At 43.5% G+C, this 27763-nt stretch overlaps 1 protein-coding gene across 3 annotated transcripts; it reads left to right on the top strand.

Annotated features, from left to right (window-relative positions):
- Positions 1 to 468: 468 nt before the first annotated feature.
- On the top strand, positions 469 to 18739 carry LOC123994759 (rho-related GTP-binding protein RhoG-like). 3 transcript variants are annotated; one of them, XM_046297729.1, is made up of 6 exons: positions 509 to 623; positions 3333 to 3382; positions 3728 to 3897; positions 15439 to 15616; positions 17574 to 17744; positions 17827 to 18739. In XM_046297729.1, exons 4-6 carry the CDS (start codon positions 15488 to 15490, stop codon positions 18100 to 18102), a joined length of 576 nt encoding a protein of 191 aa, XP_046153685.1. In that variant the 5' UTR covers positions 509 to 623; positions 3333 to 3382; positions 3728 to 3897; positions 15439 to 15487; the 3' UTR covers positions 18103 to 18739. The 3 variants fall into 3 exon arrangements, with proteins under 3 accessions (XP_046153684.1, XP_046153685.1, XP_046153683.1); XM_046297727.1 differs by lacking the exon at positions 3728 to 3897 and having other exon boundaries at positions 515 to 623; XM_046297728.1 differs by lacking the exons at positions 3333 to 3382; positions 3728 to 3897 and having other exon boundaries at positions 469 to 623.
- The last annotated feature ends 9024 nt before the right edge of the window (positions 18740 to 27763 follow it).

The raw sequence follows: 27763 nt of genomic DNA, 5'->3' as shown, positions 1-27763 counted from the left end.
CTTCAGGATTTACCAGAAAAGCGCACTTCATGCTGGGGTTCTTTTTTCTATCCCGAACTGTCACTAAACTCAAACGTCAAAACCCCTTCCTGCACTTAACCCCTCTAGTAGGCCTATAAACATAACTTGCATCTGTTAAATGTAGGGGCCTATGTCTATCATATTTAATTATACTGAACACACACTTTATTTATGTTGTTTTCTTTGTGGATAGCAATGTGCATTAACTGCTATAATTGCATAAAGATGGTATTTAACGAATTCGTTCATATATATATATATATATATAGTATGAGCAATTACTTACAAAATATAATCTTTATGATGAACTTTTATTAGGATGTACAAAACAATTGTAGGCCTAGGCTAATCTAACTATGGTTCTCAGTCAGAGTGGCATCCTCAGCTCAGCGGCTATTCGCCAACAAATAAACTTCCTCAAACTTCACCAAAGCCGTTTCATACACTTCCTCTCCTCTCCGCAAATGAACCGACTTCCTTCATAACGCAACCCCGCCCGCTCGCCCGACTGACTGACAACACAAAACAACGAAGATCCATCCGCTCCTCGGGCGTCGGACCAATTCTGCCACAGAGAAGGAGAGGAGGAAGGACTATGTTAGGTGAGTTTTTGACCCAAGACTGCTTACTTATTATACCTAATCGGAAATGAATAGGCTGGGACTACTATACCTTTTAAAGTGTGTAACGTAGCCCAATGCTGCGAGTTATTCTACAACAAATGTTGTCTGGCTTCCCATAAACACTACTGGGTTTGACTCCGAGATGAGGGGTGTAAGGAGGGAGGAAAAGAGGAAAGGAGGAAAGGAAGAAGGGAATATTGAGTTCTGTGTTTGGACAGCTGTACGTCTGACAGCTCAGTCCTCAATGATTTTAACAGCCACCAAGAGGTGGTCATAACACACATTATAACATACTTAAAACATATACACACCAACTAGTTGATGTCTGCCTGGACCACATACAAGATAAAGTACATACTTAAATGATATATAACCATTGTATATACAGTTGAAGTCTGGTGTTTACATACACTTAGGTTGGAGTCATTAAAACTTGTTTTTCAACCACTCCACAAATTTCTTGTTAACAAACTATAGTTTTGGCAAGTCGGTTAGGACATCTACTTTGTGCATGGCACAAGTCATTTTTCCAACAATTGTTTACAGACAGATTATTTCACTTATAATTCACTGTATCACAATTCCAGTGGGTCAGAAGTTTACATACACTAAGTTGACTGTGCTTTTTAACAGCTTGGAAAATTCCAGAAAATTATGTCATGGCTTTAGATGCTTCTGATGGGCTAATTGACATCATTTGAGTCATTTGGAGATATACCTGTGGATGTATTTCGATGCCTACCTTCAAACTCAGTGCCTCTTTGCTTGACATCATGGGAAAATCAAAGGAGATCAGCCAAGACCTCAGAAAAAAATGTAGACCTCCACAAGTCTGGTACATCCTTGGGAGCAATTTCAAAATGCCTGAAGGTACCACGTTCATCTGTACAAACAATAGTATGCCAGTTTAAACACCATGGGACAACGCAGTCATCATACCACTCAGGAAGGAGACGCGTTCTGTCTCCTAGAGATGAACGTACTTTGGTGCGAAAAGTGCAAATCAATCCCAGAACAACAGCAAAGGATCTTGTGAAGATGCTGGAGGAAACAGATAAAAAAGTATCTATATCCACAGTAAAACGAGTCCTATATCGACATAACCTGAAAGGCCGCTCAGCAAGGAAGAAGCTACCGCTCCAAAACCTCCATAAAAATGCCAGACTACAGTTTGCAACTGCACATGGGGACAAAGATCATACTTTTTGGAGAAATGTCCTCTGGTCTGATGAAACAAAAATAGAACTGTTTGGCTATTGTTATGTTTGGAGGAAAAAGGGGGAGGCTTGCAAGCCAAAGAACACCATCCCAACCGTGAAGCACGGGGGTGGCAGCATCATGTTGTGGGGGTGCTTTACTGCAGGAGGGACTGGTGCACTTCACAAAATAGATGGCATCATGAGGTAAGAAAATTATGTGGATATATTGAAGCAACATCTCAAGACATCAGTCAGGAAGTTAAAGCTTGGTCGCAAATGGGTCTTCCAAATGGACAATGACCCAAAGCATACTTCCAAAGTTGTGGCAAAATGGCTTAAGGACAACAAAGTCAAAGTATTGAAGTGGCCATCACAAAGCCCTGACCTCAATCCTATTGAACATTTGTGGGCAGAACTGAAAAAGCGTGTGCGAGCAAGGAGGCCTACAAACCTGACTCATTTACACCAGCTCTGTCAGGGGGAATGGGCCAAAATTCACCCAACTTATTGTGGGAAGCTTGTGGAAGGCTACCCGAAACGTTTGACACAAGTGAAACATTTAAAGGCAATGCTACCAAATACTAATTGAGTGTATGTAAACTTCTGACCCACTGGGAATGTGATGAAAAAAATCAAAGCTGAAATAAATTCTCTCTACTGTTATTCTGACATTTCACATTCTTAAAATATAGTGGTGATCGTAACTGACCTAAGACAGGGAATTTTACTAGAATTAAATGTCAGGAATTGTTAAAAACTGAGTTTAAATGTATTTGGCGAAGGTGTATGTAAACTTCTGACTTCAACTGTAACCATTGTTGTTTTACGAATTCCAGATTGCCCCTTTAACCGCTAGTCACTTTGGATGAGTAAATGGTTGCTAAATGACCATATTGTTGTCGTGATAACCCACAGCTCATAGAGTAGACTCTGGCAACCGACCCAACTAGGCCTGTCCCTCAGGACATCTAGCCCTTCCTGTTTCACTTTCTCACACCGCTAGTTCACTCTCCTGGGGCCTTGCTTGTAAATGCTGTGAACAACACACACACACACGCACGTTCTCTCTCGCTGGCTCGCGCACACATACACACACAATTATACACCAAACTGAGTACACACCAAAGTGGTAGTGCCCGGACTCGTGTTCTTTAAAAGTGAGCATTAACAGGCATACCAACATCATGCTGTCTCTACCTTATTCCCTTTATATTGCACTATTTTTGACCAGGACCCATAGGCACTATATTAGGGTGCCATTTGTGATGCATCCTTTGTCGCTGCTTGTTATATGTTGCTGCTGTGAATGCAAGCCTTTCAGTTCAGCCCTTAAAAGAACCATCTGTAACTTTCATATCCAGTCTAAAGGTCTCCCTCTCTGAATGTTTATTCTCCTCTGTGTCTCTCTTCTTTCCACTCTGCATCCTCTCTCTCTCTCTCTCTCTCTCTCTCTCTCTCTCTTTCCTTCTCTCTCTCACTCTGACTGTAGCTTAGTGCTGCTGGGGACTGTTAGAGTGTGTAACATGCTGACTAGATCAGGTAGGAACCTGCATCCACGTGCGCCATTGTATGCATGTTGATTTTGTCCATCCACACCAGACGTGATCAAGACACGCAGGTTGAAATATCAAAATTAACTCCGACTCAACTGCACTATAAATACAAACGTATGTGAACACCCCTTCAAATTGGTGGATTCGGCTATTTCAGCCCCACCCGTTACTGACAGGTGTATAAAATCGAGCACACAAATCGTGTGTTCTCTACACCGACAATTAATCCACAGACAAAAGGGGAAACATAGTTAGTTTTTAGTAATCTCTCCTCCGTCAGTCTTGTTGTTGTTGTTGTTCTTCTTTTTCTTCTGTGGACTTTACATGGCAGTTGGCAACCAACTTTAAGATGCATTAACCAGTACCAACTGGTTTGGAGTGTGGACTTCAGATTTGCTTTCAATCACCCACGTGGGTATATGCTCCTAAAAACCAGCGAGGAGATGGGAGAGCCAGGACTTGCAGTTTGGGTGAAATTATTGAATAATATCAGGAATCAAGGTAAGACCCAAGTGCAGACTGTGTGAAGTAATGACGTTTATTGAAACGACAGGGGCAGGCAAACGACAGGTCAAGGCAGGCAGGGGTCGATAATCCAGAGTAGAGGCCAAGGTACAGGACGGCAGGCAGGCTCAGAGTCAGGCAAGAGTCAAAAACCAGGAGGTTGAGAAAAAGAGACACTAGGGAAAACAGGAGCTGAGACAAAATGCTGGTAGGCTTGAACAACCCAGACAAACTGTAAAACAGAGACAGAAAACACAGGTATAAATACCCAGGGGATAATGGGGAAAATGGGCTACACCTGGAGGGGGGTGGAGACAAGCACAAGGACAGGTGAAACAGATCAGGGCATGACAGAATAACATGTATGTGTCCATTTATTTTGCATCGCTCGCGCACCCACCACAGGCAGTGTGGTCAGCATGCTGACGAGACCAGGTAGGAACGTGCATCCACGTGCGTCATCGTGTGCATTTGTCCATCAACACCAGAAGCGATCAGGACACGCAGGTTGAAATATCAAAATGAACTCTGAACAACATAAACTCAGCATGAAAATAAACGTCCTCTCACTGTCAACTGCGTTCATTTTCAGCAAACTTAACATGTGTAAATATTTGTATGAACATGACAAGATTCAACAGCTGAGACATAAACTGAACAAGTTCCTCAGACATGTGACAATTAAACAATGTGTCCCTGAACAAAGGGGGGGGGGGTCAAAATCAAAGTAACAGTCAGTAACTGGTGTGGCCACCAGCTGCATTATGTACTGCAGCGCATCTCCTCCTCAATGACTGCACCAGATTTGCCAGTTCTTGCTGTGAGATGTTACCGCACGCTTCCACCAAGGCACCTGCAAGTTCCCGGACATATCTGGGGGGAATGGCCCACTCTCCGATCCAACATGTCCCAGACGAGCTCAAAGGGATTTAGATCAAGGTTCTTCGCTGGCCATGGCAGAACACTGACATTCCTGTCTTGCAGGAAATCACACACAAAACGAGCAGTATGGCTGGTGGCATTATCATGCTGGAGGGTCATGTCAGGATGAGCCTGCAGGAAGGGTACCACATGAGGGAGGAGGATGTCTTCCCTGTAAAGCACAGCGTTGAGATTGCCTGCAATGACAACAAGCTCAGTCCGATGATGCTGTGACACACCGCCCCAGACCATGACGGACCCTCCACCTCCAAATCAATCCAGCTCCAGAGTACAGGCCTCGGTGTAATGCTCATTCCTTCAATGATAAACGCAAACACGACCATCACCCCTGGTGAGACAAAACCGCAACTCGTCAGTGAAGTGCACTTTCTGCCAGTCCTGTCTGGTCCAGCGACGGTGGGTTTGTGACCATAGGCGACGTTGTTGCCAGTGATGTCTGTTGAGGACCTGCCTCACAACAGGCCTACAAGCCCTTAGTCCAGCCACTCTCAGCCTATTGCGGACAGTCTGAGCACTGATGGAGGGATTGTGTGTTCCTGGTGTAACTTGGGCAGTTGTTGTTGCCATCCTGTACCTGTCCCTGCCATCCTGTACCTGTACCTGTACCTGTCCCGTGTGATGTTCGGATGTACCGATCCTGTGCAGGTGTTCTTACACGTGGTCTGCCACTGCAAGGACGTTCAGCTGTCCGTCCTGTCTCCCTGTAACACTGTCTTAGGTGTCTCACAGTACAGACATTGCAATTTATTTCCCAGGCCACATCTGCAGTCCTTATGCCTCCTTCCAGCATGCCTAAGGCACGTTCACGCAGATGAGCAGGGACCCTGGGCATCTTTCTTTTGGTGTTTTCCAGAGTCAGTAGAAAGGCCTCTTTAGTGTCCTAAGTTTTTATAACTGTAACCTTAATTGCCTACCGTCTGTAAGCTATTAGTGTCTTAACAACCGTTCCACAGGTACATGTTCATTAATTGTTTATGGTTAATTGAAAAAGCATGGGAAACAGTGTTTAAACCCTTTGCAATGAAGAACTGTGAAGTTATTTAGATTTTTACAAATTATCTTTGAAAGACAGGGTCCTGAAAAAGGGACATTTCTATTTATATTAATTTGGGGACAGGTCAAAAAGCATGGCCATTTAGCTAGCTTGCTGTTGCTAGCTAATTTGTCCTAGGATATAAACATTGGGTTGTTATTTTACCTGAAATGCACAAGGTTTTCTACTCCGGCACAGATTCTAGTCTCCTCATTCAGTCTTCTTTTTCATCTTCTTCTTTGGACTTTATATGGCCAACCAACTTTAAGGTGCATTACCATCACCAACTGGACTGGAGTCTGGACCTCAGTTCAGCTTTCAATCACCCATGTGGTTATATGCTCCTAAAACCTAATGAGATTGGAGAGGCGGGACTTGCAGCGCCTCAAGCCTCAAAATTAGAACCAGGTTCTATTTTAGCGCCTGGCTACGCAGACGCACATTGACGCGTGCAAACAGTTTGGATGAAATGATTGAATAACATGTATGTGTACATTTATTTTGCAACGCTCGCGCACCCAACGCGGGCGGTGTGGTCAGCATGTAAGGGAAGAAGTGGAGTGGTAAAGTAACGTCCTGTCTTACTTCTCCTTTCATCTCTCTCTTTCAATGAAGTTGTAATCTGCGGTGAGGAGGACGTGTGAGCTTCTGAGTGAGCTTCTATAACACCCCATTCCTTATATGGGTCATTCTACACAAGTGGTGCACACTGGGGGTTGATTTCTTTCTCATTTATATCCTATTTTTCCCCAAACTTTCAGAGTACATATTTATCTTCCAACATATGTCAGGTAGACATATATATTACTCACACACTGTTTGTATTTGAAATATTTCCTTACCACCCCACCAAATTTGTCACTAGCGAAATGTTGTGAAAAAGCTGTAATAAAAGGGAGAACCGCACAGTAGGGATCATTTTGATTAACCTTATTTTACAGATTCATTGTACACATTGTATTTGAATACTAAATTAACAAAATAGTCAAAACAATTTTTACGATTTTCAAAACCTTTACATTTCATTAAGAGAATTATAATCACTTTTGTTCTCTGTAAAATGTTCAATGCTGATTGTAAGAATCTGAAATTTGTTGATTGATTGACTTACTTATGCATCTAATTCATTATATTGTTAGACGTAATGGTTGGAACCGGTTCAAGAAAACAGAACCAAAAACAGACACGTAACAGGGTGCGAAAAGTATTATTTTAAAAGCTTGTAAACTGGATAATATCATTTTACATTCCAGAAATGTTTTTCTAGTCCCACAAAAAATGTGATTGGACTCTAGAGCAGTGGAAACTAGTTCTCTGGAGTGATGAATCACGCTTCACCACCTTGATATACTGGGCCGTACGCACTATCCTCTGTAGTGCCTTGCAGTCGGAGGCTGAGCAGTTGCCATACCAGGCAGTGATGCAACCAGTCAGGATGCTCTCAATGGTGCAGCTGTAGAACTTTTTGAGGATCTGAGGACCCATTCCAAATCTTTTCAGTCTCCTGAGGGGGTATATGCTTTGCTGTGCCCCCTTCACGACTGTGTTAGTGTGTTTGGACCATGATAGTTTGTTGTTGATGTGGACCCCAGGAACTTGAAGCTCACAACCTGCTCTAAAGCCACGTCGATGAGAATGGGGGCGTGTTCTGTCCTCTTTTTCCTGTAGTCCACAATCATCTCCTTGGTCTTGTTCACGTTGAGGGAGAGGTTGTTATCCTGGCACCACATTGCCAGGTCTCTGACCTCCTCCCTATAGGCTGCCTCATTGTTGTCGGTGATCAGGGCTACCACTGTTGTGTCATCTGTAAACTTAATGATGGTTTTGGAGTCGTGCCTGGCCGTGTAGTCATGAGTGAACAGGGAGTACAGGAGGGGACTGAGCACACGCCCCTGAGGGGCCCTCGTGTTGAGGATCAACATGGCGGATGTGTTGTTATCTACCCTTACCACCTGGGGGCAACCCGTCAGGAAGTCCAGGATCCAGTTGCAGAGGGAGGTGTTTAGTCCCAGGGTCCTATGGTGTTGAACGCTGAGCCCTAGTTAATGACTAGGATTCTCACATAGGTGTTCCTTTTGTCCAGGTGGGAAAGGGCAGTGTGGAGTCCGTGGATCTCTGGATCTGTTGGGGCGATATTCAAATTGAAGTGGGTCTAGGGTTTCTGGGATAATGGTGTTGATATGAGCGATGACCAGCAGGATGTTCTACAATGCTGGAAGGCTAATTGATTCTACAGTCTTTAAATATGTGTGTTTCGGTGGGACAGCATTTTTTAGAGAAAGATGTTTGAAATAAAGATTATTATATTATTATTATATTTCAATGTAATAATAGAAGAACTCAACATGTTCTATTGAAATAAATAATATTGTTAAAAAACATTTTTAACATGAAGTTCAGGAGTCTGGGTTTTTATTTTAATTTGGTTGGGGGGGACCTCTTTCAATGTAATAATATAATAACTCAACATGTTCTATTGAAATAATAGTGTTAAAAAATGCTTTTTAACATCAATCAAGTGTATTTATGAAGCCCTTCTTAGATCAGCTGATATATCAAAGTGCTGTACAGAAACCCAGCCTAAAACCCCAAACAGCAAGCAATGCAGGTGTATAGCAAAAACTCCCATAGAATAATCCCAGTGGTTGTCGAGGGTGCAACAGGTCAGCACCTCAGGAGAGGAGAGGAGAGGAGAGGAGAGGAGAGGAGAGGAGAGGAGAGGAGAGGAGAGGAGAGGAGAGGAGAGGAGAGGAGAGGAGAGAGAATACTTACATTCACACAGGACATCAGATAAGACAGGAGAAATACTGGAGGCTGAGACAGGAGGGGTCCGGAGACACGTGGCCCCATCTGACGATACCCCCGGACGGGGCCAAACAGGCAGGGTATAACCCCACCCACTTTGCCAAAGCACAGCCCCCACACCACTAGAGGGATAACTTCAACTTACCATCCTGAGACAAGGCCGAGTATAGCTCACAAAGATCTCCGCCATGGCACAACCCAAGGGGTGGCGCCAACCTTGACAGGAAGATCACGTCATTGACTCAACCCACTCAAGTGACGCACCCCTCCTAGGGACGGCATGGAAGAGCACCAGTATGCCAGTGACTCAACCCCTGTAATAGGGTTAGAGGCAGAGAATCCCAGTGGAGAGAGGGGAACCGGCCAGGCAGAGACAGCAAGGGCGGTTCGTTGCCCCAGTGCCTTTCCGTTCACCTTCACACTACTGGGCCAGACTACACTCAATCATAGGACCTACTGAAGAGATGAGTCTCCAATAAAGACTTAAAGTTGAGACCGAGTCTGCGTCTCTCACATGGGTAGGCAGACCATTCCATAAAAATGGAGCTCTATAGAAGAAAGCCCTGCCTCCAGCTGTTTGCTTGGAAATTCTAATGACAATTAGGACGCCTGCGTCTTGTGACCGTAGCGTACGTGTAGGTATGTACGGCAGGACCAAATCAGAGAGATGGGTAGGAGCAAGCCCATGTAATGCTTTGTAGGTTAGCAGTAAAAACCTTGAAATCAGCCCTTGCCTTGACAGGAAGCCAGTTTAGGGAGGCTAGCACTGGAGTAATATGATCAAATCTTTTGGTTCTAGTCAGGATTCTAGCACCCGTATTTAGCACTAACTGAAGTTTATTTAGTGCTTTATCCGAGTAGCCGGAAAGTAGAGCATTGCAGTAGTCTAACCTAGAAGTAACAAAAGCATGGATGAATTTTTCTGCATTATATTTGGACAGAAAGTTTCTGATTTTTGCAATGTTACGTAGATGGAAAAAAGCTGTCCTTGAAACATGACATGTTCATCATAAGAGAGATCAGGGTCCAAAGTAACGCCGAGGTCCTTCACAGTTTTATTTGAGACGACTGTACAACCATTAAGATTAATTGTCAGAATCAACAGAAGATATCTTTGTTTCTCGGGACCTAGAACATGATATCTCTGTTTTGTCCGAGTTTAAAAGCAGAAAGTTTGCAGCCATCCACTTCCTTATGTCTGAAACACAGGCTTCTAGCGAGGGCAATTTTGGGGCTTCACCATGTTTCATTGAAATGTACAGTGTGTCATCCGCATAGCAGTGAAAGTTAACATATATGTTTTCGAATGACATCCTCAAGAGCTAAAATATATAGTGAAAACAATAGTGGTCCTAAAACGGAACCTTGGGGAACACCGGAATGTACAGTTCATTTGTCATAGGACAAACCATTAACAGAGACAAACTGATATCTTTCCGACAGATAAGATCTAAACCAGGCCAGAACTTGTCCGTGTAGACCAATTTGGGTTTCCAATCTCTCCAAAAGAATGTGGTGATCGATGGTATCAAAAGCAGCACTAAGGTCTAGGAGCACGAGGTTCGATGCAAAGCCTCGGTCTGATGCCATTAAAAGGTAATTTACCACCTTCACAAGTGCAGTCTCAGTGCTATGATGGGGTCTAAGACCAGACTGAAGCATTTCGTATACATTGTTTGTCTTCAGGAAGGCAGTGAGTTGCTGCGCTACAGCCTTTTCTAAAATTTTTGAGAGGAATGGGAGATTCGATATAGGCCGATAGTTTTTAATATTTTCTAGGTCAAGGATTGGCTTTTTCAAGAGAGGCTTTATTACTGCCACTTTTAGTGAGTTTGGTACACATCTGGTGGATAGAGAGCCGTTTATTATGTTCAACATAGGAGGGCAAAGCACATGAGGCAGCTCTTTCAGTAGGTTAGTTGGAATAGGGTCCAGTATGCAGCTTGAAGGTTTAGAGGCTATGATTATTTTCATCATTGTATCAAGAGATATAGTACTTAAACACTTGAGTGTCTCTCTTGATCCTTGGTCCTAGCAGAGTTGTGCAGACTCAGGACAACGGATTTCATATGTTCTCATGTTCTGAGCAGGGAACTTAAACGTTAGCTTTTTTTACATGGCACATATTATAATAATAATAATAATAATAATATAATAATAATATATATGCCATTTAGCAGATGCTTTTATCCAAAGCGGACGCTTTTATCCAAAGCGACTTACAGCGACTTACAGTCATGTGTGCATACATTCTACGTATGGGTGGTCCCGGGGATCGAACCCACTACCCTGGCGTTACAAGCGCCATGCTCTACCAACTGAGCTACAGAAGGACCACTTTTACTTTCTTCTCCAACACTTTGTTTTTGCATTATTTAAAAAAATTGAACATGTTTCATTATTTATTTGAGGCTATTGATGTATTATATTAAGTTAAAATAAGTGTTCATTCAGTTTTGTTGTAATTGTCATTATTACAAATATATATATATATTTTTAAATCGGCAAATTAATCGGTATCGGCTTTTTTTTGGGCCCTCCAATAATCGGTATCGACGTTGAAAAATCATAGTCGGTCGACCTCTAGTAGGTTAGCAGTAAAACCTTGAAATCAGCACTTGCCTTTAAAGGCACTTGCCTCAAAATGTTTTGAGAGGAATGGGAGATTCTATATAGGCCAATTTAGTTTTTTATATTTTCTGGGTCAAGGTTTGGCTTTTTCAATAGAGGCTTTATATCTGCCAACATGAAGTTTAGGGGTCTGGGTTTTTATTTTTATTTGGTGGGGGGGGGGGCTCTTTCAATGTAATAATAGAAGAACTCAACATGTTCTATTGAAATAATAGTGTTAAAAAACATTTTTAACATGAAGTTTAGGAGACTGGGTTTGGGACAGCCATCTCTCAATAGCAATAGGTGTTTTAACAATGACTTTGACCTATATTAATTTAACAATATGTTTGTTATTTCCTTACAACCTAGAATTAAAATAGATTTTTTGGAGGGTTTGTATCATTAGACTTACACAACATGCCTACCACTTTGAAGATGCAAAATCTTTTTTGTGTAAAACAAACGAGATATAAGACAAAAAAAACTGAAAACTTGGGTGTGCATAACTATTCACCTCCCCCAAATTCAATAGTGTGTAGAGCCACCTTTTGCAGCAATTACAGCTGCAAGTCTCTTGGGGTATGTCTCTATAAGCTTGGCACATCTAGCCACTGGGATTTTTGCCCATTCTTCAAGGCAAAATTTCTCCAGCTCCTTCAAGTTGTACAGCCATTTTTAAGTCATACCACAGATTCTCAATTGGATTGAGGTCTTGGCTTTGACTAGGCCATTCCAAGACATTTAAATGTTTCCCATCAAGCCACTCGAGTGTTGCTTTAGCAAGATGCTTAGGGTCAATGTCCTGCTGGAAGATGAACCTCCGTCCCCGTCTCAAATCTCTAGAAGACTGAAAAAGGTTTCCCTCAAGAAACCCTGTATTTAGCACCATCCATCATTCCTTAAATTATGACCAGTTTCCCAGTCCCTGCCAATGAAAAACACCCCCACAGCATGATGCTGCCACCACCATGCTTCACTGTGGGGATGGTATTCCCGGGGTGATGAGAGGTGTTGGGTTTGCACCAGAATAGGGTTTTTCTTGATGGCCAAAAAACTCAATTTTAGTCTCATCTGACTAGAGTACCTTCTTCCATATGTTTGGGGAGTCTCCCACATGCCTTTTGGCAAACACAAAAGTGTTTGCTTATTTTGTTCTGGACCCTCTTCCCTAAAGCCCAGCTCTGTGGAGTGTACGGCTTAAAGTGGTCCTATGGACAGATACTCCAATCTCCGTTGTGGGTGGAGCTTTGCAGCTCCTTCAGGGTTATCTTTGGTCTTTTTGTTGCCTCTCTGATTAATGCCCTCCATGCCTGGTCCGTGAGTTTTGGTGGGCGGCCCTCTCTTGGCAGGTTTGTTGTGGTGCCATATTCGTTCCATTTTTGAATAATGGATTTAATGGTGCTCCGTGGGATATTCAAAGTTTATGATCTTGTTTTATAACCCAACCCTGATCTGTACTTTTCCATAACTTTGTCCCTGACCTGTTTGGAGAGCTCCTTGGTCTTCATGGTGCCGCTTGCTTGGTGGTGCCCCTTGCTTAGTGGTGTTGCAGGGAGTGAATACTTTTGCAAGGCACTGTAGTGCACTACTTTTGACGAGTTAGGGCTGTGTAGTAAAACAGCTCACAGGGCTCTGGTCAAAAGTAGTGCACTGTATAGGGAATAGGTGACATTTGGGATGCAACCAATTAGTGGGAAAATTGCAGAACTGACCTTAGATCAGCATTATGGGGAAACGTAATCCTTCTCCACATGATTAGCAGAAGATCAGTGGGCCAGAGTCCCGCCTATTGGATAGTGATTGACAGGCATGAAACCCCAGCCATAAGGGATGTTCTGATTGGTCTGCAGGCTACAGTGACCTCAGTGGGTCACACCCCAAGTGGAGGTGGGGCTGACTGCCTGTTTCCCTGGAGTCTGGGTGGAGTCACTGTATCTAAACTGGACAGACAGAGAGACAGAGAGACAGACATAGAGAGAGACAGAGAGACAGACAGAGAGAGACAGAGAGAGACAGAGACAGACAGAGAGACAGATAGAGACATAGAGAGACAGAGACAGAGATACAGACAGAGAGACAGAGAGAGACAGAGAGACAGACAGAGAGAGAGACAGAGGGAGAGACAGAGGGAGAGACAGAGAGAGAGAGACAGACAGAGAAAGAAACAGACAGAGAGAGAAACAGACAGAGACAGAGACAGAGACAGAGAGACAGAGAGAGACAGACAGAGAGAGAGACAGACAGAGAGACAGAGAGACAGAGAGAGACAGAGAGAGAGACAGACAGACAGAGACAGACAGACAGACAGAGACAGACAGACAGAGACAGAGAGAGAGACAGAGAGAGAGACAGAGGGAGAGACAGAGGGAGAGACAGAGGGAGAGAGACAGACAGACAGACAGACAGACAGACAGACAGACAGACAGACAGACAGACAGACAGACAGACAGACAGACAGACAGACAGACAGACAGACAGACAGACAGACAGACAGACAGACAGACAGACAGACAGACAGACAGACAGACAGACAGACAGACAGACAGACAGACAGACAGACAGACAGACAGACAGACAGACAGACAGACAGACAGACAGACAGACAGAGATATACAGAGATATACAGAGATAGAGAAGGAGAGCGAGATGAGGAGAGGTAGGTAGAGACCGAAACATACAGACATAGCAAGAAAGAGATAGACATGAGTCTGTATCTCATGTAAAGTAAATCATTCTATTTTATACGTTTGCGCTCTATGGGAGGATGTTGCTCAGTATGTGTGTTTGTGTGTTCCATAGAGCTGAAGCCCATTGGCTGAACCCAGGATAACATCTTTGTTTTGTTTGGATCCCGTTTCCTTGTGTACTCTTCATTTCCATAAACACTCTCGGTCTCTCCGTCTCACTGTGTCTGTCTCTCGGTCTGTCTCTCTCTCTCTCTCTTTGTGTTTGTTCTCTTTCTCTCTATCACTCTGTCTTTCTTTGGTCTCTGTCTATTTCTCTCTCTCTCTCACTCTGTCTGTCTCTCGGTCTGTTTCTGCCTCTCTTTGTGTCCGTTCTCTTTCTCTATTACTCTGTCTGTCTTGGTCTCTGTCTATTTCTCTCTCTGTCTCACTCTGTCTGTCTCTCGGTCTGTTTCTGCCTCTCTTTGTGTCCGTTCTCTTTCTCTATTACTCTGTCTGTCTGTCTGTCTTGGTCTCTGTCTGTTTCTCTCTCTCTCTCACGTTCTGTCTGTCTTGGTCTCTGTCTATTTCTCTCTCTGTCTCACTGCGTCTGTCTCTCGGTCTGTTTCTGTCTTTCTTTGTGTCTGTTTTCTTTCTCTATATCTCCGTCCGTCCGCCCGCCCGCCCGCCCGTCCGTCCGTCCGTCCGTCTGTCTGTCTCACTGTGTCTGTCTCTCTCTGTCTCTCTGTCTGTTCCTGTCTCTCTGTGTCTGTTCTCTCTCTATCTCTCTGTCTGTCTGTCTCTTGGTCTCTGGCCATCTGTCTGTATCTCTAATCTCTTTTATATTTACATTAAAATGTAATATTCTTTAGTGGCATGACTGTCAATGTCTCCAAAGCGAAGTGATACACATAACAACAATGAAAACAACAGCGACAACAATAAGAATAGTAGCTATAATACTAAATGACATGACTGTATCTCTGTCTCTTTCTCTCTCGTCTCCTTTGGTGTCTGTTGTCGCTTTGTCCTGAACTAAAAAACATGCCCAATAAAGAATCTCTATTTAAAGTGCTTTTTAGTCCAAGGACAAGGCTTAATCTGTGTCTGGGAACACCGGCCCTTCATGTCTGGTTCCTTTCCAGTCCTCTAACCCTCAGCTGTTGACTGATACGTAGGTATATACGCATGATCTGTAACCCCCCACGATGCCGTACTTTCACCCATCCAATCTTCCTATGCAAATCTGTCTATGGAAATAAAATCAGCTAGTAGGGGCTAGAGTAGTGCGTCCCAATCCTGGTACCGGGAACCCTAAGAGGTGCACAATGTCATTGATTTGTTACTTATAGGGAAATATCTAGAATGTGCATCTGTTTGGGTTCCCAGGACCAGGATTGGGAGACACTGGGCTAGGGGAAGGGTGAAGGAACCGAAATAGAACGGGGCCTAAATGTGTGGTATGTCTGTGTGTTCCATCAGGTTGCTGAGGGTGAGAGGTGAGAGTTGAAGGGTCGGCAGCGCAGCAGGCATGCAGAGCATTAAGTGTGTGGTGGTGGGCGACGGTGCCGTAGGGAAGACCTGTCTGCTCATCTCCTACACAACCGGAGCCTTCCCTAAGGAATATATACCCACCGTGTTTGACAATTATAGCAGCCAGGTACTGTGTATGAGTTTGTTTGTGTATGTACAGCGGGGCAAAAAAAGTATTTAGTCAGCCACCAATTGTGCAAGTTCTCCCACTTAAAAAGATGAGAGATGCCTGTAATTTTCATCATAGGTACACTTCAACTATGACAGACAAAATGAAGGGAAAAAATCCTGAAAATCACATTGTAGGATTTTTAATGAATTTATTTGCAAATTATGGTGGAAAATAGGTATTTGGTCACCTACAAACAAGCAGGATTTCTGGCTCTCACAGACCTGTAACTTCTTCTTTAAGAGGCTCCTCTGTCCTCCACTCGTTACCTGTATTAATGGCACCTGTTTGAACTTGTTATCAGTATAAAAGACACCTGTCCACAACCTCAAACAGTCACACTCCAAACTCCACTATGGCCAAGACCAAAGAGCTGTCAAAGGACACCAGAAACAAAATTGTAGACCTGCACCAGGCTGGGAAGACTGAATCTGCAATAGGTAAGCAGCTTGGTTTGAAGATATCAACTGTGTGAGCAATTATTAGGAAATGGAAGACATACAAGACCCTCGATCTGGGGCTCCACGCAAGATCTCACCCTGTGGGGTCAAAATTATCAAAAGAACGGTGAGCAAAAATCCCAGATCCACACGGGGGGACCTAGTGAATGATCTGCAGAGAGCTGGGACCAAAGTAACAAAGCCTACTATCAGTAACACACTACGCCGCCAGGGACTCAAATCCTGCAGTGCCAGACGTGTCCCCCTGCTTAAGAAAATCTTTGAAGGGAGTTGAAAGTCCGTGTTGCCCAGCAACAGCCCCAAAACATCACTGCTCTAGAGGAGATCTACATGGAGGAATGGGCCAAAATACCAGCAACAGTGTGTGAAAACCTTGTGAAGACTTACAGAAAACGTTTGACCTCTGTCATTGCCAACAAAGGGTATATAACAAAGTATTGAGATAAACTTTTGTTATTGACCAAATACTTATTTTCCACCATAATTTGCAAATAAATTCATTAAAAATCCTACAATGAGATTTTCTGGATTTTCTTTTCTCATTTTGTCTGTCATAGTTGAAGTGTACCTGTAATGAAAATGACAGGCCTCTCTCGTCTTTTTAAGTGGGAGAACTTGCACAATTGATGGCTGACTCTTGGTGGCGAAATACTTTTTTGCCCCATTGTATGTATGTGTTTCTACACGTGTATGTGTGTGTGTTTATACCTGCCTGCATGTGTTCCGTGTGTGTGTGTGTCTATTTACTTCCTTCTGTGTGCATTTACATCCCTGTGTGTGTATCATACACCTGTGTGTTCTTACCCCTGTGTTTCTGTGTGTGTTTTCTTACCCCTGTGTGTGTGTGTGTTCTTACAAGGGTGTGTGTGTGTTCTTACCCATGTGTGTTTATGTTCTTACCCGTGTGTATTCTTACCCCTGTGTTTCTGTGTGTATGTGTGTTTACCCCTGTGTTTCTGTGTGTGTGTGTGTGTTTACCCCTGTGTTTCTCTGTGTGTGTGTTCTTACCCCTGTGTTTCTGTGTGTGTTCTTACCCATGTGTGTGTGTCTTACCCCTGTGTGTGTGTGTCTTACCCCTGTGTGTGTGTGTTCTTACCCCTGTGTGTGTTCTTACCCCTGTGTGTGTTCTTACCCTGTGTGTCTGTGTGTGTTTACTTACCCCTGTGTTTCTGTGTGTGTTCTTACCCCTGTGTGTGTTTGTGTCTTACCCCTGTGTTTCTGTGTGTGTGTGTGTGTGTGTGTGTGTGTGTGTGTGTGTGTGTGTGTGTGTGTGTGTGTGTGTGTGTGTGTGTGTGTGTGTGTGTGTGTGTGTGTGTGTGTGTGTGTGTGTGTGTGTGTGTGTGTGTGTGTGTGTGTGTGTGTGTGTGTTCTTACCCCTGTGTGTGTGTTCTTACCCCTGTGTGTGTGTTCTTACCCCTGTGTGTCTGTGTCTTACCCCTGTGTGTGTGTTTTAGGTGACAGTAGACGGGCGCTCCATCAGTCTGAACCTGTGGGACACGGCAGGTCAGGAGGAGTACGACCGTCTGAGGACCCTGTCCTACCCTCAGACCAACATCTTCATCATCTGCTTCTCCATCTCCAGCCCCGCTTCCTATGAGAACGTCAAACACAAGTGGCACCCAGAGGTCAGTGTGTGTGTGTTTGTCTGTGGGTTTATTACATTGTGTGTGTGTGTGTGTTTACACATGTATGTGTGTGTACCCACAGGTGTCCCACCACTGCCCCGGTGTGCCTGTCCTCCTGGTAGGCACTAAGAGCGACTTGCGTAATGATGAGGAGACCCAGCGCAAGCTGAAGGAGCAGAGCCAATCTCCTGTCACTCATCACCAGGGGGCGGGACTGGCCCGTCAGATCCAAGCCGCCCGCTACCTGGAGTGTTCTGCCCTCAACCAGGATGGGATCAAAGAGGTGTTCGCTGAGGCCGTCCGAGCCTTCCTCAACCCCCAGCACACCACCAACAAGAGGTCCTGTAGGCTACTGTAGAGAGAGAGAGAGAGAGAGAGAGAGAGAGAGAGAGAGAGAGAGAGAGAGAGAGAGAGAGAGAGAGAGAGAGAGAGAGAGAGAGAGAGAGAGAGAGAGAGAGAGAGAGGAGGGGAAGGAGAGAGGGGGGGGATTGGGGAGATAGAGAGGAAGAGTAAAGGAGGGGTAATAAGACTGATGTTCGCTGAGGCCATCCGAGCCTTCCTCGACCCCCAGCACACCACCAGCAAGAGGTCAAGACGGGGAAAGAAGGGTGGTTAGCTAGATGAAGAGACAGAAGGGGATGAGCAGTTGAAACTGAAAAACTTACTGCAACAATGGAAATAATAGGAATGTACATGACTATGGTAGAATAATTCAGTTACATGTAAATATGACAGGAGAACAGTATTCTCTTTTCCCCCAGTGACCGACGAGCCTTACTATTGGGAAGAGGGAGGGGCAACTGCACTCTGCAAATGACGAATTACAGTGATCTGTTATCATGGACACTTGGGCAGTTCTGATAGGCCAGAGCAGTGTCACTCAACGGCTTTACCAGAGACTGATTGGTCTGTGATGGTGGCGTCTACTTTCTCTTCCCACCCTCGTCTCTTTTCCTCTTATTCCAGCTTTAGAGCTCAGTAGAAACCCAACTAAAGCATATGTAAAGCATATTGAGAAATATCATGATGAGCCATGCCTCTTTCAATTCCCAGAAAATAGCCTTTAATATTTGTTTGTTTGTAAATCAAAAATGTGCCCTGTGTGTTGACGCTGGCTGCCTCTGTTCAGGCCAGAGGTTAGAGGTCGCAGATGAAGCTGGGGAGCTGAGAGGTTGTGTCCCAAAAGTTGTGAAACCTTTTTTCCACGACCGCTGATCTTCCTTCATATCTTCCCTTATATCATATCCCCTCCTGAGTTGTATACTACAAAGCAAGCTTGATCTACTCAGGCTTTTATAACGCTAGCCAGCTTCAGTTAGCTTCACATTCCAGATCAGGCTTTTATGAAGCTAGCCTACTTCAATTAGCTTCACACTCCAGATCAGGGTTTTATGAAGCTAGCCTACTTCAATTAGCTTCACATTCCAGATCAGGCTTTTATGAAGCTAGCCTACTTCAATTAGCTTCACATTCCAGATCAGGGTTTTATGAAGCTAGCCTACTTCAATTAGCTTCACATTCCAGATCAGGCTTTTATGAAGCTAGCCTACTTCAATTAGCTTCACATTCCAGATCAGGCTTTTATGAAGCTAGCCTACTTCAATTAGCTTCACATTCCACATCAGGCTCGTACTACTACAGTGGATATTGCTCGTCCGCCTGCCGCTAACTCTAGCAGGCTGGTTACTGCGCGTGCATGTCGCACATGGCTAGTCGAATGCCAAACTCGTCATTGAGACAATGCTGAAACGTCAATCTATGGGCGAGTCAGTGCCACACTATAATTTGTGCCGAAATGTAGAAGTGCCATCTTTATTTGATTACTTATCGTTAATTCTACTTTTGTTGTGCTTTTGTGTGCTCATCAATGCATGAGCACCTTCTATCTGTAGAACAGCTTGTTGCGTCATGGCCACAGACATATAATCCATAGCAGGGTTTTGGAACCTCTAAAACCTGGCAATTTGACTGTTACACCCACGGTAACCTAACATAGCAGGCATAAAAGAAACACCTGAAACTAGATCCCCTACATACTGGTCTCGACAAGAAGGAAAAAAGGTAATTTTCTGCACTGTTCAACCAACCCAGTAAATATGGAGGTGTTAAGATGGGTCGTCATGCTGTTAAATGTCTGAAAGCAGAAGTCGCGCCACGGGCTCTCTTTCCATTTCCCCTGAAAACCAGAACATCCAGTTGTTGGGGACTCAACGTACACTAGCAACGGCTGCCAGTCTTCACTTGAATGGGAACTGCCATCTATGGATTATGGTTGGTTGCCTTTCGCAAATTTCAAAATACAATTGCACAAAAAAACATGCCGTTTGGAAAGCAAGTACTGTCATTACTAAATGTGTCATGTGATAGGTGTTAAAAATATATATATATTTACACACAAAAAAAAACATTTTATTAATATATTTAACCAATCGTCTTCCTCAAATGAAGGAGATAATGACCCAATCTTTGCGAGAGGGAGGGTATCTGATTTCATTGGTCCTCATGGCTCAGACACTTCATTCAGGATAAATGGAGTTAGCCCTGAGTTAGCCTTCAGGTTAGACACAACTTGAGTCCAGTCTCTTTGCTACAGGAAGTAATCATTCTACTGAGGTTCACAATGAGACAGAGAGCCATTTCCACTTCCCCCCCTCACTTCCTGTCTGCCTGTATACCTTCCAGACCATTCCAACAGTAGAATCTTTAGACCACCCTTGCCCCCCCCCTTTTCATCCACTCTTCTCCACTCCCTCACCTCTCCTTTCCCCTATTCTCCTACCCTCTGCCTCCACTCCCTGTTCCTTTCACCCTCTCTCCTCTTTCCCCACATCTCCTACCCTCTGCCTCCACTCCGTTCCTATCCTCCTCTTTCCCCTGTTCTCCTACCCTCTGCCTCCACTCCCTGTTCCTTTCCTCCTCTCTCCCCACCTCTCCTTTCCCCTATTCTCCTACCCTCTGCCTCCACTCCCTGTTCCTTTCCTCCTCTCTCATCTTTCCCCACATCTCCTACCCTCTGCCTCCACTCCCTGTTCCTTTCCTCCTCTCTCCCCACCTCTCCTTTCCCCTGTTCTCCTACCCTCTGCCTCCACTCCCTGTTCCTTTCCTCCTCTCTCCCCACCTCTCCTTTCCCCTATTCTCCTACCCTCTGCCTCCACTCCCTGTTCCTTTCCTCCTCTCTCCCCACCTCTCCTTTCCCCTATTCTCCTACCCTCTGCCTCCACTCCCTGTTCCTTTCCTCCTCTCTCCTCTTTCCCCACATCTCCTACCCTCTGCCTCCACTCCCTGTTCCTATCCTCCTCTTTCCCCTGTTCTCCTACCCTCTGCCTCCACTCCCTGTTCCTTTCCCCTGTTCTCCAACCCCATGCCTCCCCTCACCTCTTAATGTTACTTCCTTCTCCTCCCCTCCCCATTATATTCCACAAGGGCTGTGCTTGAAAGTCATTTATGTATAATATTTATCAAACCTGTAATGTAATATGTGTTTAACATGATTGAATATATATATATATTTTAAAAATATTTCAGTGACCATGCAATGTTAAAAAAGTCAAATGCCAGGCATTGTGTAAACTGAGAAAATGTAACATTCAGACTGTCTTAATTTGATATAAACTGAGAATAAAATCATGTTACAATCCTGACCGCCATCCTGTCTTTTACAATATTGGAGTCAGAAAGATATATTCTAATTCAACTTCTATGGATTTTTTAAAGTAATTTTTAGTGAGTGTGTGTGTCTCTCTACTTTTTACTCCAAACCCTTCAGTTTAAGGCCCAACCTGTCCAGTCTTACTTTACCTACTCTAACAACCCTAATCTCTCATGGACATATGCACATAACATAAACAGCAGTAGCATCTGGCGACAGATGCAAAAACTATACAGATTTTTTGACACTGATCATTTGGACAAATCACAATTTCACAGGTGCTCGCACCTTGGGAGATTTGGCCCAAAGACTTACGCGAAACTCACTGTCAGTTTCCGTTTAGAGTTGTGGAGACATTGAACTAACACGTTTCCTTCCAAAATTTAAACAAGCATCTGATGCAATTAATTACACAAGATTTTATTTCTGGGTGTCCGAGATGAAACAAGCTCCAAAAGTATCTGTACGCCAGAGCTAAATGATACAATGACTGAGGTTAAAGTGCAGCGTTAGAGGCAGGCGGACGAGCAATATCCACCAATCACCATCGTAGTACGAGCCTGATATGAAATGTGAAGCTAACTGAAGTTGGCTAGCTTCATAAAAGCCAGGGGAGGTTAGCATTTTATCATACCCCCAAGACATGCCAACATCTCACCATTATAATGACAGGGGAGGTTAACATTTTATAGTATACCCCCAAGACATGCCAACATCTCACCATTATAATAACAGGGGAGGTTAGCATTTTATATCATACCCCCAAGACATGCCAACATCTCACCATTATAATGACAGGGGAGGTTAGCATTTTATATTATACCCCCAAGACATGCCAACACCTCACCATTATAATAACAGGGGAGGTTAGCATTTTATATTATACCCCCAAGACATGCCAACATCTCACCATTATAATAACAGGGGAGGTTAGCATTTTATATTATACCCCCAAGACATGCCAACATCTCACCATTATAATAACAGGGGAGGTTAGCATTTTATATTATACCCCCAAGACATGCCAACATCTCACCATTATAATAACAGGGGAGGTTAGCATTTTATATCATACCCCCAAGACATGCCAACATCTCACCATTACAATAACAGGGGAGGTTAGCATTTTATATCATACCCCCAAGACATGCCAACATTTCACCATTACAATAACAGGGGAGGTTAGCATTTTTGGAGAGGTATGATATTTATGCCACATTTTTTGCAGTTTTATTAGTGCTTTATTGCAAACAGGATGCATGTTTTTAAATATTTGTAATCTGTAAAGGCTTCCTTCTTTTCACTCTGTCATTTAGGTTGGTATTGTGGAGTAACTACAATGTTGTTGATCCGTCCTCAGTTCTCCTATCACAGCCATTAAACTTTTATAAAGTCACCATTGGCCTCATGGTGAAATTTACTGTAACTTTCTCACTCATCATTATTCACTGTAAATTCAGGATCATCTGTAATCATGGTAGCGTCAACATTATTGTGGAAGTGTTTTGAAACCCTTCTGATTTACAATAAAAGTGACTCCAAAATGACACAATACATTATTTACCATTAATTTCTATTAGGCACAAAATAATCTGAAACTACCAAAACAATCAGCAAATGCATCCAAGTTTGTAGAGGCACATTTCGTGCTTGGAATATGGGACAAAATACTACACTTTTGTCTAATTTAATACACACGTGATGTTGTCCCAATACTTTTGGTCCCCTAAAAATGGAGAGGGGAGGGGGGGGGGGGGGACTATGTACAAAGAAATACTGTAATTTCTAAACGGTTCACCCGATATGGATGAAAATACCCTCAAATTAAAGCTGACAGTCTGCACTTTAACCTCAGTCATTGAATCAAAGGGCTGGAGTACTGAGATCCAAAACAACAAATAAATTGTCACTGTCCCAATACTTTTGGAGCTCACTGTACGTCAACCACAGACCAGGGGTCGTATGTATCAAGATTTTCAGAGTCGGAGTACTGATTTAGGATCAGTTTTGCTTGTTAAATCACAATCAATAAAAGACTACATTGACAGGGGGATCGGTAGTTTGACTGTATAACCAACCCAGGCCAATCCTGCTACCTGCCTCCTCTTCCTATAGCCAGTCTGATTTGAAAGTCAAATCAACTGTCACAGTGTTTCCCTCCACCTCTTACAGGTTCAATCATAATGCTTCTTTGTCCCAGGCAACCAACCGTATGCTGAGTCACCCTCGTCCCTGTAACACACTCACGCACACGGTTACTGCGCTGGTGACATTCACAAGTGTACACACACTCACGCAAACAAACCGTGGTTAGAGGGGCATTGACTGTTGGCGACAGCAGGCAACTGTTTGAGTAAATCAAATCTTATCTTACATGGTTAGCAGATGTTAATGCGAGTGTAGCAAAATGATTGTGCTTCTAGTTCCAACCATGCAGTAATATCTAACAAGTAATCTAACCTAACAATTTCAAAACAACTACCTTATACACACAAGTTTACAGGGATGAATAAGAATATGTACATAGAAATATATGGATGAGCGATGGCCGAAAGGCATAGGCAAGATGCAGTAGATGGTATAGAGCACAGTATATACATATGAAATGAGTAATGTAGGGTATGTAAACATTATACTGTATAAAGTGGCATAGAATAATCCATGAGATGGCGTATCCCGCTCTCTAACCCCCGACCCACGCACAGTAATAACACACTCAATCTACACCATTCAAACAGTACACAATCATAGCATACAGTACAAAATGGTCCCATAATATGACTGAGATACTGGGCCTTCCGAAAGTATTCATACCCCTGGACTTATTCCACACTCTGTTGTGTGTTACAGCCTGAATTCAGAATAGATTCATTTGTTTCTCTCATCCATCTACAAACAATAACCCACAAAAGTGAAAACATGTTCATAGAAGTTTTTTGCTAATTTGACAAATCCATTCAGAAATATCTCATTTACATAAGTATTCACACCCAAGTCAACACGTTAGTCACCTTTGGCAGCGATTACAGCTTTCAACCAGTCTTTCTGGGAAAGTCTCTAAGAGTTTTCCACACCTGGATTGTGCAATACTTACACATTATTACTTAAGTTCTTCATGCTCTGTCAAGTTGGTTGTTGATCATTGCTAGACAGCCTTTTTCAAGTCTTGACATTGATTTTCAAGCCAATTTAAGTCAACACTAATTAGGCCACTCAGGAACATACAATGTCGTCTTGGTAAGCAACTCTAGTGTACAGTCACCAATTGTGCACGTTCTCCCACTTAGAAAGATGAGAGGCCTGTAACTTTCATCATAGGTACACTTCAACTATGACAGACAAAATGAGAAAAAAAATCCAGAAAATCACATTGTAGGATTTTTTATTTATTTATTTGCAAATTATGGTGGAAAATAAGTATTTGGTCAATAACAAAAGGTGAGGGATCAGCCCAGAACTACACGGCAGGAACTGGTCAATGACCTGAAGAGAGCTGGGACCACAGTCTCAAAGAAAACCATTAGTAACAGACTACGCCGCCATGGATTAAAATCCTGCAGTGCACGCAAGGTCCCCCCAGCTGAAGTCAGCGCATGTCCAGGCCCGTCTGAAGTTTGCCAATGACCATCTGGATGAGCCAGAGGAGGAATGGGAGATGGCCATGTGGTCTGATGAGACAAAAATAGAGCTTTTTGGTCTAAACTCCACTCGCCGTGTTTGGAGGAAGAAGGATGAGTACAACCCCAAGAACACCATCCCAACCGTGAAGCATGGAGGTGGAAACATCATTATTTGGGGATGCTTTTCTGTAAAGGGGACAGGACGACTGCACCATATTGAGAGGACGGATGGGGCCATGTATCGTGAGATCTTGGCCAACAATCTCCTTCCCTCAGTAAAAGCATTGAAGATGGGTCGTGGCTGGGTCTTCCAGCATGACAACGACCCGAAACACACAGCCAGGGCAACTAAGGAGTGGCTCCGTAAGAAGCAATACCCAATAGACCCAAAAGAAAATTGAAAACCCAATAGAAAATCTTTGGAGGGAGCTGAAAGTCCGTATTGCCCAGCGACAGCCCTGAAACCTGAAGGATCTGGAGATGGTCTGTATGGAGGAGTGGGCCAAAATCCCTGCTGCAGTGTGTGCAAACCTGGTCAAGAACTACTGGAAACGTATGATCTCTGTAATTGCAAACAAAGGTTTCTGTACCAAATATTAAGTTCTGCTTTTCTGATGTATCAAATACTTATGTCATGCAATAAAATGCTAATTAATTACTTAAAAATCATACAATGTGATTTTCGTCTGACTGCTACAAAATCTTGGAATATGTGCAGAGCCAATTGCAATTTTCCTAAGTTCTTTTTTTTTTCTTTCTACGAAACGACTGAACAGTAGTCCAGGTGCGACAAAACTAGGGCCTGTAGGACCTGCCATGTTTATGGTGCTGTCAATATGTTTGACCATGACAGTTTAAAATCCAGGGTTACTCCAAGCAGTTGTCACCTCAATTTGCTCAATTTCCACATTAATTATTACAAGATTTAGTTGAGGTTTAGTGAAAGAGACAGCCGCCCTGGGGAATTCCTGATTCTACCTGGATAATGTTGGAGGCGCTTCTATTAAAGAACACCCTCTGTTCTGTTGGACAGGTAACTCTTCATCCACAATATAGCAGGGGGTGTGAATCCATAACACATCTGATGGACCTGGATATGGTCTGGATGGTGTATAGTAGCTTCCCACCAGAATGGGCTTTAGGTGAGGCAGATGAACCTGTAGCCATATTACTTCAACAGTATTTAACATGAGATCCTCTCTAATCTTTACAGGAATGTGGTTCTGAATATAAACAACACCTCCACCATTGGCATTTCTGTCTTATCTATGAATGTTAGAACCTTGTATTGCTACCACTGTATCATCAAGTGAGTTTCAGAGATAGTCAGAATATGAACGTCGTCTGTTACGAGCAAATTTTTAAGTTCAAGCTACATATGTTAACATGGGCTATTTTGAGCACTTTTCTTCTGGGATGCTTACTTATTTGTATTGCTTTACTGGGAAGCTTAGCAGCAGTAGATATGCTCATGTTAGTGCAGGGTGAGCTGCACACGGTGGACATCCTCCTAGGGCACACCGAAAGTGCTAACAGTATAACAGGCACATGATTACTGCATACAATAGCTGTAGGATCAGCAGAGGCATTCAGGAAAGTAAGAGGGACATTAATTAGGTTACATACATTGTGTCTACCAACACCCCTGTGTACCTATCATGAGCACAGGGAAGTATTATCCACAGGTACTGACTATAGCAGAACACAGGTGGTCATTGGGGATGTTGGTGCCTATGGAACCAGATATGAGTTGGGAGCCATCAGTAAACTATGACGATAATAGGAGAAAGATTCCAAGCAATAGTTATTCTCACAGAAGTTGCTGTAGCATTGTTGGGATATCATCTTCTGAGGGCAGTGTTAGTAGTAGCAGGGGTTACCTTGGTAACACTGTTGGGATATCATCTTCTGAGGGCAGTGTTAGTAGTAGCAGGGGTTACCTTGGTAGCACTGTTGGGATATCATCTTCCGAGGGCAGTGTTAGTAGTAGCATGGGTTACCTTGGTAACACTGTTGGAATATCATCTTCTGAGGGCAGTGTTAGTAGTAGCAGGGGTTACCTTGGTAACACTGTTGGAATATCATCTTCTGAGGGCAGTGTTAGTAGTAGCAGGGGTTACCTTGGTAACACTGTTGGGATATCTTCTGAAGGCAGTGTTAGTAGTAGCAGGGGTTACCTTGGTAACACTGTTGGAATAGCTTCTTCTGAGGGCAGTGTTAGTAGTAGCAGGGGTTACCTTGGTAGTACTGTTGAGATATCATCTTGAGGGCTTTGATGTGAAACATATATACAGTGTTGAGTTACCTCAAGATGAGGTAAAGTTGATTAAAGCCACCGCACGTGTATATTGAGTGGCTATGGAGGAAGAAGGAGATGGGGAACAAAGTGAAAATTACATGGCTTGGGAACATCTCTTGGAACCTGTGGTCGGGGAAGACTGGGTGAAAGCATGAGTTTTTTTTAGGACCTTCATTTTTGTGGAACCCAGAAGAAAAGTATCCTGAAAGCATAGTCAGGCAAAGAGAGAGTAGGAATTGTCATGTTATCAAACTTTGGTTTTGTCTTTGCATATATAAATTATGCATGGCTTAACACATTAATACTGTTATGTCGTGTGTTTCTTTTTGCTTTCATGTCTTGTGCCATCACTCTATTAGGAACCAGAAGCTGAAATGGGGAAAGTCAAAAGTGTGATTATAGAACAGAGTCCACAAGTCTTGGATTTGTAAAACATAAATAATAAACTGTG

The sequence above is a fragment of the Oncorhynchus gorbuscha genome, linkage group LG14, assembly GCF_021184085.1.
Source record: "Oncorhynchus gorbuscha isolate QuinsamMale2020 ecotype Even-year linkage group LG14, OgorEven_v1.0, whole genome shotgun sequence".
Classification (NCBI taxonomy): Eukaryota; Metazoa; Chordata; class Actinopteri; order Salmoniformes; family Salmonidae; genus Oncorhynchus; species Oncorhynchus gorbuscha.
The sequence above is the reverse complement of the archived record's forward strand: the minus strand, read 5'-3'. Positions and strand labels throughout refer to the sequence as shown.

Bases quoted from the DNA above. Each gene is read 5' to 3' on its own strand.
- LOC123994759 (XM_046297728.1), top strand. From the start codon at position 15,488: ATGCAGAGCATTAAGTGTGTGGTGGTGGGCGACGGTGCCGTAGGGAAG. The intron at 15,617-17,573 runs GTACTGTGTATG...TGTGTGTTTTAG, and splicing joins TTGACAATTATAGCAGCCAG to GTGACAGTAGACGGGCGCTC. The intron at 17,745-17,826 runs GTCAGTGTGTGT...GTGTACCCACAG, and splicing joins AACACAAGTGGCACCCAGAG to GTGTCCCACCACTGCCCCGG.